Source organism: Poecile atricapillus, chromosome 14 (assembly GCF_030490865.1).
Source record: "Poecile atricapillus isolate bPoeAtr1 chromosome 14, bPoeAtr1.hap1, whole genome shotgun sequence".
NCBI classification, from domain to species: Eukaryota; Metazoa; Chordata; class Aves; order Passeriformes; family Paridae; genus Poecile; species Poecile atricapillus.
In genome coordinates, this window is record NC_081262.1 from 16,270,108 (window position 1) to 16,280,555 (window position 10,448).

Here is a 10,448-nt window from a genome sequence, read left to right on the forward strand (position 1 = left end):
TGGCTGCTGGCCTTGCTTTCCCTGCCTTGTCTGCCCTGTGCCTGTGTCCCAGCCCCATCACCCATCCCTGAGCGTGCCCTGCTCACTCTTCAAGGATGGATAGAAGAAATTACCTTCAGGAAGTTAAATTGTTCAGTCCCTGCCAGGGCTTGCCCAGCAGAATGAAAAGCAGAGGTTGGCTCGGTGGTATTTCAGCCCCTCTGCAGATTACCAGCTCCCCATTTTGAGTTTACACAATTTTTCAGGTCTCTGAGCTGCTGGGGCTCAGGAGAATGTGGTTTTTGAGGAAGGAAAAGCAGGTGGGCTGACAAGACAGCCAGGGGCCAGCTCATTGCAGGGGTGTGTAGGACCAGGAGCATCCATCCCTTCTGTGGGAGCTTGGTGGATTTTATTCTAAACACCAGAATTAAGAATGTGAAATAGCAGAATTAAGGCCTGAATGGCTTCATCCTACTTGGATGGTAATTTTCCCCGCTCAAACACCAGTCTGTGAGTGCAGAACTGACACAAATCCGTCCCTGCTCTCCAGCAGACAACGCCCAGTCCGCATTAAGGATCCCTGGAAATTTCCATCTGCACCGAGGCAGCGACTGGAGGGAAAACTCTTACACAACGTGGGCTCAGTGGAGGGCCAGAGGTCACCTCACCTGTGCCACAGCTACGAGCTGCAAATCATTCTGCAAGTTCTCTTTCAGCAGCAGTTGTGTAATCCCGGGGACTCTCCGAGATAAACACGGGAAGATAAGGCAGTGTCACAGGAGCTGCTCTGGTGCTTTATGGCTCTTCCCAAGAGCTGACCCCGAGGCTGGATTTGCCGGGGTTTTTCCTTGCAGCACCAGAACACTTTGTAATAACTTTTATACAGACAGCAGCTGGGATTCTGGTCTTTAAAATGGACCAGCACCGATTCGCAGAGAGCACTTGAAGGATTTCAAGAGCATGGAGTGATGGGGAAAAGGGGAATCAAATTGCCAGAGAGGAGGTTTAGATTGGATTTTAGGATGAGATTCTTCCCTGGGAGGCTCTGGCACAATGGGTTAACCCAAACCAGGATTCTGTGACTGAGTGCTCACAGTACTTGATGATGTTCTTCAGCATCTGCTCAAGTGGTTTTTGGAGTTTGAGTGGTCTGGGTTTAGAATCCCAGAACAGTTTGGATTGGAAGGGATATTAAAGATCATCCAACCCTCAAATCTGGTTTTCTATACAGACCCTCCTTTGTGTGCTTTGGTTTGTATGGAAAAGCAAAGGAAAAGTGGCAGATCTGCACGGTGAAATGAGGAGAGGAGTGGAACATGGGGTGGATAAAACAGGGCTGTTCTGGCTCTCCTGCCCAGGTGGATGGATGAGGGAAACGTTCTCTGTGATTCCTAAAAAGTATTTTTGGAAGCCTTGTCTTGTTTGGTGCCACCACTTCCTGTACTAATTGACACAGTTGCTATTGTCACTTATCTAACAAATCGGTGCAAGCCCAAACAAGGACAAAAATAAGTGTCTGCTGATATGAACAGATTTATCTGTTCTCATCCCCACGCCTTTTCCCACGGGCAGAGTTTCCGTGTATCTTACTGAGCAAACCTTGGTGCTGAGGATTTCATCTCCAGTGACGGCTGCTGAGAGCGGGGCTGTGGCCTCTGCTGTCCCTGGCACCTCTGAACGCCAGGCAGCTGCTGAGGCTGGAGCTGCCACCAAAGGGAAACCCTCCCCTCAAGGTTCTGCTTTTGTTTTGTCCTGTTTCAGGCCTGTGCTCAGCAATATTTCATGTCTTTGTCACCTGAGTGTGGAGCGTTTCCTCTGCACGGCTCAGGCAAGAATCCCCGCTCCCTCGGGAGTGGTAAATGTTTAAAAGCCAAGGACAGGGGGTTAATCCTCGCCTTGGGGCTGTGACCTTGCCGTGCTCTGCAGCCACCACCGTGCTGGGACACAGAGCCTGGCCTCAGTGGCACCGTCCTTGGCAGCGTTCCTGTGCCAGGAACGGGGAGCAGCAGCCTGGATCGGCCACTGGGCTGCCCTTTCCCTGGCCAGGGACCTGTCCTGCTGCTCCTGGGACTCACCCCTGCTGCTGGTGCCACTGGGGATCTGGGATCTGGGATCTGGGATCTGGGATTTGGGATTTGGGATCTGGGATTTGGGATTTGGAATTTGGGATCTGGGATCTGGGATCTGGGATTTGGGATCTGGGATCTGGGATCTGGGATCTGGGATTTGGGATTTGGAATTTGGAATTTGGAATTTGGGATCTGGGATTTGGGATCTGGGATTTGGGATTTGGAATTTGGAATTTGGGATCTGGGATTTGGGATTTGGAATTTGGAATTTGGGATCTGGGATTTGGGATCTGGGATTTGGGATCTGGGATCTGGGATTTGGGATTTGGAATTTGGGATTTGGAATTTGGGATCTGGGATTTGGGATCTGGGATCTGGGATTTGGGATCTGGTATTTGGGATCTGGGATCTGGGATCTGGGATCTGGGATCTGGGATCTGGGATTTGGGATCTGCAATCTGGGACTTGGGATCTGGAATTTGGGATTTGGAATCTGGGATCTGGGATCTGGGATTTGGGATTTGGGATCTGAGATTTGGGATTTGGGATTTGGAATTTGGGATCTGGGATCTGGGATCTGGGATCTGAATTCTGGGATCTGGGATTTGGGACAGCTCAGCTCCTGGCAGTGCTGGCAGCACCCGTGTGGCACCGTGGGAGCTGCTGCAAGGAAGGAGCAGCTGAAATCTGGATTTGTGCTACATCAATCTCTCCTGTGAAGTACCCCAGAAATAAATGAAATCTGGATTCCTCCTGCCCAAGTTAAAATTCTTCCCAAAGGAGCACTGGGCTGGTCATGCTGGGAGCACTGGTGACAGATGGATGCCATGGGCCTGCTGGGAGCTGGCCCCAGGAGATGGTGCCCTGTGGGCTGACAGGATTGAATCAGGCATTTCCCCATCCCCCAGGTCTGGGGGTTCACAGGGACCAGGCAAACCCAGCTCTCACTCTCCACATCCCAGTGATATCCACACGCTGGTGCCAAGACCTGTTGGCCATAGGAAGCAAACTCTTGGGAGGGGAAATGGGCTGATGGAGGCTCCTTTAGAGGTGCCTTTACTGGGATTCTCCTGCCTGACCCTTGTCTGTGCTGTGGCCACAGAGACAGGCGAGTGGAAATTTCCTTCCCATCCCCAGCGCCTTGTGACAACATCATAAACCACGGTGGCGTTCTTTACCCTGCTCACGAGAGAGGAGTTCCTCCAAACCCCGCTGCTCAGGCAGCCACCACAAACACGGGGCTGTGAGCAGGAGGTTGCTCAAGGCTGCAGAGCTGATCCCTGCCTGGACTGTGGGCACATTCCTGCTGCTCCCAGGAGCTGCTCCGGGATCACCTGGGCAGTGCCCACCACTGGGTACGTGCCACATGAATCCCTTGTGATAAATACTCCAAAGATCACAGCTGGGCTCCTTCAGCCCCAGTTAAACCCCTCCCAGTGGAACCCTTGCTGGGAGCTGTGGGATGTGAGGTGCTGGTGCCTGGGCTGAGCCTGGTGTTCCAGGCAGTGATCCCTGCTGGGATGAGGAGGGTTTAGGGATGGTTTAATCAATGTTTGATCACTTCTGGAGTGCCTGGTGGATCCCTTGGCACACTTGCTCACATCTTTATTTGAGAGCAGTGACATGAACCTCAAGCCTTGGAATCTCCAGGCAGGACGTGGGCTGAGGTTTAGAGGAATTTTGACTGATGGTCTTCACTCACAGGGTGGGGAGGCCCTGGCACAGGTGCCCAGAGAAGCTGTGGCTGCCCCTGGATCCCTGGAAGTGTCCAAGGCCAGGCTGGATGGGGATAGTGGAAGATATCCCTGCCCAGGGTAGAGGGTGGCACTGGGTGGTCCCGTTTCTTAGAGGTCCCTTCCCACCTGAAGCAGTCTGGGATTCTGGGATGGCAGCATCAGCTCTTCCCCTGCTGCTCCTTGGCAGCTCCAGGAGGCACAGAGGCCCAGGGCTGAGCACAGGTGCCACACTCCAGGTGTGCATGGCAGGAACCACATCCTGAATCCTGGCAGAACCCCCTAAAACTACACCAGCAACAGCCACAAAAAAAACCAAGGAAAAAATCCCCAAGCCTTGAACCAAGGCTTGGCAGTGATAACGAGCTTTGATATCCCTGGGGGCCGGCCCAACAGCTTTTATGACCCCTTTTTTTTCTCTTAGCAATGCAAATCCAATCTGTATTTAGAGCCTCCCTGCGGAGCTGCCTCTTCAGACAGTCGGGGGCAGCCTGGCAGCCTCCTGGGGCCCTTGTCCCTGCTGAGAGCCCTGGGCCCTGCACATCCATCCTCCCCCGGGTGTGCCCTGCACATCCATCCTCCCCCGGGTGTGCCCTGCACATCCATCCTCCCCCGGGTGTGCCCTGCACATCCATCCTCCCCCGGGTGTGCCCTGCACATCCAGCACCCCCCGGGTGTGCCCTGCACATCCAGCACCCCCCGGGTGTGCCCTGCACATCCAGCACCCCCTGGGTGTGCCCTGCACATCCAGCACCCCCCGGGTGTGCCCTGCACATCCAGCACCCCCCGGGTGTGCCCTGCACATCCAGCACCCCCCGGGTGTGCCCTGCACATCCAGCACCCCCCGGGTGTGCCCTGCACATCCAGCACCCCCAGCCGTGCCCCAGCTGCCGATGGCCGGGCCCCAGCGGCTGCAGGACGTGATGGACATCGAGCTCAAGCCCAAACCCTCGCGGCCGCACTGGTACGAGCGCCACGTCCAGCCCTGCGTGGCCGAGCTGCTGGGCAGTGCCCTCTTCATCTTCATCGGCTGCCTGTCGGTGGTGGAGGACTCGGGGGGCACGGGGAGGCTGCAGCCCGCCCTGGCACACGGGCTGGCCCTGGCGGTCACTGTCGCCGTCCTGGGGGACATCAGGTAAGGGACACCACGCAAGGGACACCACGCGCCCCTGGGGCTGCACCTGGGCAGGGGAAACGTCGGTGGCTGCTGCGCGCTGCCCTCGGGCTCTTCCCTGCAGCCCCTGCAGCTCCTGCAGCTCCTGCAGCCCCTGCAGCTCCTGCAGCTCCTGCAGCCCCTGCATCCCCTTCATCCCCTGCAGCCCCTGCATCCCCTTCATCCCCTGCAGCTCCTGCAGCTCCTGCAGCTCCTGCAGCCCCTGCAGCCCCTGCAGCTCCTGCAGCCCCTGCAGCTCCTGCAGCTCCTGCAGCTCCTGCAGCTCCTGCAGCCCCTGCAGCTCCTGCAGCTCCTGCAGCTCCTGCAGCTCCTGCAGCTCCTGCAGCTCCTGCAGCCCCTGCAGCCCCTGCAGCTCCTGCAGCCCCTGCAGCCCCTTCATCCCCTGCAGCTCCTGCAGCTCCTGCAGCCCCTGAAGCTCCTGCAGCCCCTGCATCCCCTGCAGCTCCTGCATCCCCTGCAGCTCCTGCAGCCCCTGCATCCCCTTCATCCCCTGCATCTCCTGCAACCCCTGCATCCCCTGCAGCCCCTGCAGCCCCTGCATCTCCTGCAGCCCCTCTGCATGCCTTGCAGCCCCTGCAGCCCCTGCATCTCCTGCAGCCCCTGCAGCCCCTGCAGCCCCTTCATCCCCTGCAGCTCCTGCAGCCCCTTCATCCCCTGCAGCTCCTGCAGCTCCTGCATCCCCTTCATCCCCTGCAGCCCCTGCATCCCCTTCATCCCCTGCAGCCCCTGCATCCCCTGCAGCCCCTGCAGCCCCTGCATCCCCTGCATTCCCCCCTGCCTCGCCATGGAGCCCCTGGCTGGCAGCATGGCCCGTTGTGGGGTGGTGGCATTGGTGGTGGCACCCCTAACACCCCGGGTTTGAGGGTGTTTCCCTGCCTTTGGATTGCAGTGTTTCAGTTTTTAGCCCCTTTTATAAAAATGCTCAAGCTGAAACAGGAATGTTCTGGGAGCTGGAACTTGGAGATATTTAAGGGCCCTTCCAGCCCAAACCATTCTATGATTTTATGATTATCTGTGAAGATGAGATGATTCCTTTTACAAGGATGTCAGAGCAAAACATTTTGACCCAACTGTGCTCCTCCTCTGGGCATTTTCAGGTTAAAAAAAAAGTGGTTTCAATTACTCAAAAGCAACATTTAGACAAATCTGCTCATTGATAAAGATGCTGTGTGGCACTGAGATATAGATTTACCCACAAGGAAGAAGCTGAAAGAGTCCCTGGGGAATTTCATTCCCTTCCCTTGTGTCAGCTCCACACAGGGATGGGATTCCCCAGGCTGCCCCGGGTGGCTTGGCCAGGATCATGAGCAAACCCCAGAGCAATGGGACTGAGAATTTATCAGTGCCTGACGGGAGGGAAAACGGCCCAGGGTGAAGTTTGTGCAGTGGGGACTCCTGACCCACCGTGGCAGAGCTGAGGGGGGCTCCCGTGCACCCCAAACCCCGGCACGGTGAAACCAGAGCAGCAGGACAGGGGACATTTATGGTGAGGAGCTGCAGGTTCCTGAAAGCCTGACATGGCTTGGATTAGAAAAGACCTTAAATCCCACCAAGTTCCACCCCTGCCATGGCAGGGACACCTCCCACTGCCCCAGGCTGCTCCAAACCCTGTCCAGCCTGGCCTTGGGCACTGCCAGGGATGCAGGGGCAGCCCCAGCTGTGCCAGGGGAGGATTGTGCCCGGGGAGGCTGCAGAGGAGCCGTGCTCGGGAGGGTTTTTCCTGCCAGGTGGGGTTTGTGTGCAGCCAGGTCCCCCCTCAGCCCCCAGGCTCCCCCAGGCCGGGCTGCAGCCGAGGCACATCCCCGAGCAGCGCAGCTCCCTGCTCTCCTGGAGAGCTTCAATCCCAGCTCTGCACTCACATGTGGTTATCGTTCCCAGACTCTCTGACTCATCAGCAGCAATTATCAGGCTGATCAGTTATGAAACCTGTTCATTAACCTGTGTCTCATGGTAATCAGTTTTAATTAGAGGGTCTCCGTGTCTGACTTGCTTGTGCTTTTCGAGGTGAAGGATTTAGCTGTGGTGCTGAGGGCCCTGCTCTGGTCCCTGTCCCTGGCTGCCAGCCCTGCCAGTGTTCCTGCAGCTCTGTGGGATCCCTGCTGCCCACCCCTGTCCTGGCAGGGCTGGGAGCCCTCAGTGACACATCCCGAGCCCTGTCCCCAAAACTGCCCCTGGCAGAGCTGCAGGAGGGCCCGGCTGCTGCTGCTGCTCTGCAGGGAGAGGAAAGAGCCGGATCCTGCTCCTGTGCAGCGTGGAAGGACTGGAAAAGCATCGGTGGTTCTGGGAGGGAGCCCCGGGAGGGAGCTGGGCTGGGCTGGGCTGGGCTGAGCTCGCTGCTGATGCTCCTCTGTCCCCGGCAGCGGAGGCCACTTCAACCCCGCGGTGTCGCTGGGCGTGTGGCTGCTCGGGGGGCTCCACATCACCATGCTCATCCCCTACTGGCTGTCCCAGCTCTGCGGAGGGATGATCGGAGCCGGCCTGGCAAAGGTACAGAGCCGGGAGTGTCTGTGCCAGGGCTGGGACACAGGGACCCCCCTGCCCTGCCCTGCCCTGCCCTGCCCTGCCCTGCCCTGCCCTGCCCTGCCCATCCCTGCCCTGCCCTGCCCTGCTCATCCCTGCCCATCCCTTCCCATCCCTGCCCATCCCTGCCCTGCCCATCCCTGCCCTGCCCTGCCCTTCCCTGCCCTGCCCTGCCCTGCCCTGCCCATCCCTGCCCATCCCTGCCCATCCCTGCCCTGTCCTGCCCTGTCCTGCCCTGCCCTGCCCATCCCTGCCCATCCCTGCCCTGTCCTGCCCTGTCCTGCCCTGCCCTGCCCATCCCTGCCCTTCCCTGCGCATCCCTGCCCGAGCTGTCCCGGGCTGCTGCGGGCTCTGGGGCCGGGCTCATCCACTAAAGCTCTCCAGAGTTTTGCCGTGCCCTCACAGAAGCAGCCGGGGTGTCCCTGCAGCGCTGCCCCGTTCACGGTTCACGGTTCCCTGCCCTCCTTGCCCCAGCTCTGCTCCCTCAGGGCCGTTTGGGCTCGGTGCTGCCCCTTCCCAGCCCCGGGGGTCTCACCCTGCCCAGATCCCCCGATCCCAGAGCCTTCCCCAGCCCGTGTGCGCTCGCCAGGCGCTCGGGGCTGCCTTTCCTCCCGCAAGTGCCGAGTTTAGCTCCTCTTTAAGCCGCCCTCCGCCCACGCTGCCCCGACAGCGAGCCCATCTGGCTCGGCTGAGCCCGGGGACACCGCGGCTCTCCCCGCAGGCCGTGGCACCGAGCGAGCGCTTCGGCAACGCCAGCGGAGGAGCCTTCGGCGGCATCACGGCTGAGGAGCAGGTCCCCGCTGTCCTGCTCGGGGAGATTGTGCTCAGCTCCTTCCTGCTCCTCGTGGTCTGCATGGGAGCCATCAACGGCAGGAGCAGGACCCCGCTGGCCCCGCTCTGCACCGGCCTCACGGTCACCGCCGACATCCTGGCGGGGTGAGCCTCCTGTCCCCCCCGTCCTGCGGGACAGGCACGGGGACACCGCCACACCCTGCTCCTCCTGGGGACACCTGGGGACACCGCCACACCCTGCTCCGCCTGCGGACACCTGGGGACACCGCCACACCCTGCTCCGCCTGGGGACACCTGGGGACACCGCCACACCCTGCTCCGCCTGGGGACACCTGGGGACACCGCCACACCCTGCTCCGCCTGGCACGGGGACACCGCCACACCCTGCTCCGCCTGGCACCGCTCACCTGGGGACACCTGGGGACACCCCAAATCCCACCCCGAGCACCAGGGAGGAGACAGAGCCGGGTCTGGGGTGGGACGGACAGGCTGAGATGGGACCCCCTTCCTGCAGCACCCCACAGACCCTGCTGCCGGGGAAACTGAGGCACTCCGAGCACACCAGGGAGGCCATCAAATGAACGCAGTGGGCGCTCTGTCAATTTTGGGAGAGCTGATGGGCTGGGTGCAGGAGCGGCCTCAGCTCAGATCCCGCACCCCGGATCCCTCCTTCATCCCGGATCCCTCCCGCATCCCGGATCCCTCCTTCATCCCGGATCCCTCCCGTATCCCGGATCCCTCCTTCATCCCTGATTCCTCCTTCATCCCTGATCCCTCCCGCATCCCGGATCCCTCCCGCATCCCGGATCCCTCCCGCATCCCGGATCCCTCCTTCATCCCTGATCCCTCCCGCATCCCGGATCCCTCCTTCATCCCGGATCCCTCCCGCATCCCTGATCCCTCCCGCATCCCTGCAGCCCCAGCTCATCCCTGCAGCCCCAGCTCATCCCTGCAGCCCCAGCTCATCCCTGCAGCCCCAGCTCATCCCTGCAGTGGCAGCGGGGCCGGGGCAGCCTCCCCGAGCCCGGGCGGTGGGGATGACCTGCCCGAGCTGTGTTTGCCGTGGGAAGCCCTGAGCAAACAGGGGTTTGTGTCGCTCGTGTCCCCGCTGGAAGCGCTGCCAGGCTCAGCCCGGCCGCGGTGCCACCATGACGGGACAATGAGCGTAATTAGAAATGTTAATGCAGTGCCGGGTTAAGGCAGCGCCCACCCACTCCGGCAGGAGCCCGGGCCGTGTTTACACAAACCCCTCGGCAAATATTTACCCCTTTAAGCTGTGAATGCTGCCGTGCCTCCCGCCCCGCTCCTGTGTGAGCTGTGCATGGTGTGGAGCCCTCCCTGAGCAAAGCCGGGCTCTGTTGTGCCCCAGGACACCGGCACTGAGGATCCCCCGGCCGGGGGAGCTCCAGGAGCTGGGAGGGAACGCCAGGGCTGCTGAGCAGCTGCTCTTGGGGCCGGGCTGGTCCCTGAGCCGCCTCTGGGGTCTGCGCTGCCACAGAAACCCATCCCCCGTGGAAAGCCATCCTCATCACCGAGCAGGACGTGGCTCAGGGTGCTCCAGTCCCGCTGCCCTGGGAAGGAGCCCTGGGATGGAGCCCTGGGATGGAGCCCTGGGAAGGTGACGCTGCTGCCCTGTCCCATCACTGAGGGGACAGGAGCTGCTCCCGTGTCCTCTGCCATGACACAGCCGCTCTGTTCCCTTCCAGGGGCGGCGTGTCCGGAGCCTGCATGAACCCAGCCCGAGCCTTCGGGCCAGCTCTGGTGGCAAACTACTGGGACTACCACTGGGTGTACTGGGTGGGGCCCATGGTGGCTGCCCTGCTCGTCGGGGTGCTGCTGAGGTAGGTGACAGCTGCGGTGACACTGGGGCTGTCACCCTCCCTTTGCCCTGTGCTGCTGCTGCCTCCTCCATCGGACAAGGCTCCAGGCAGAGGTTTTTCCAGAGGGCTGGAGACTCCTTCCCCTTTTCCTTCCCCTGAGGACAGGATGACAGCAAAGTTCCAGCCTGTGTCCTTTGCTTCACCCTTGTCTTGTGTGGCAAATCAGCCTCGGGCTGGTTCTGTCCCCATGTCCTCATTGTATCCTTGCCATGGCAGAAACGCTGACCCCGAATTTCTGTCTCTTTTACCTCCCCAAAGGTTCCTGCTGGGTGACCAGGCCACGCGTCTGCTCCTGAAGTGA

At 60.2% G+C, this 10,448-nt stretch overlaps 1 protein-coding gene across 1 annotated transcript; it reads left to right on the top strand.

Moving 5' to 3' along the window:
- The first annotated feature begins 4,674 nt into the window (after nt 1–4,674).
- On the top strand, nt 4,675–10,448 carry AQP8 (aquaporin 8). The gene is made up of 5 exons (XM_058849988.1): nt 4,675–4,916; nt 7,316–7,442; nt 8,197–8,411; nt 9,974–10,108; nt 10,406–10,448. The coding sequence occupies exons 1-5, from the start codon at nt 4,675–4,677 to the stop codon at nt 10,446–10,448; spliced, it is 762 nt and encodes a 253-aa protein (XP_058705971.1).

Excerpts from the sequence above, each read along its gene's own strand:
- AQP8 (XM_058849988.1), top strand. The coding sequence starts at position 4,675 with ATGGCCGGGCCCCAGCGGCTGCAGGACGTGATGGACATCGAGCTCAAG. Across the intron at positions 4,917-7,315 it reads GCCGTCCTGGGGGACATCAG|CGGAGGCCACTTCAACCCCG; the intron begins GTAAGGGACACC and ends TGTCCCCGGCAG. Across the intron at positions 7,443-8,196 it reads TCGGAGCCGGCCTGGCAAAG|GCCGTGGCACCGAGCGAGCG; the intron begins GTACAGAGCCGG and ends CTCTCCCCGCAG.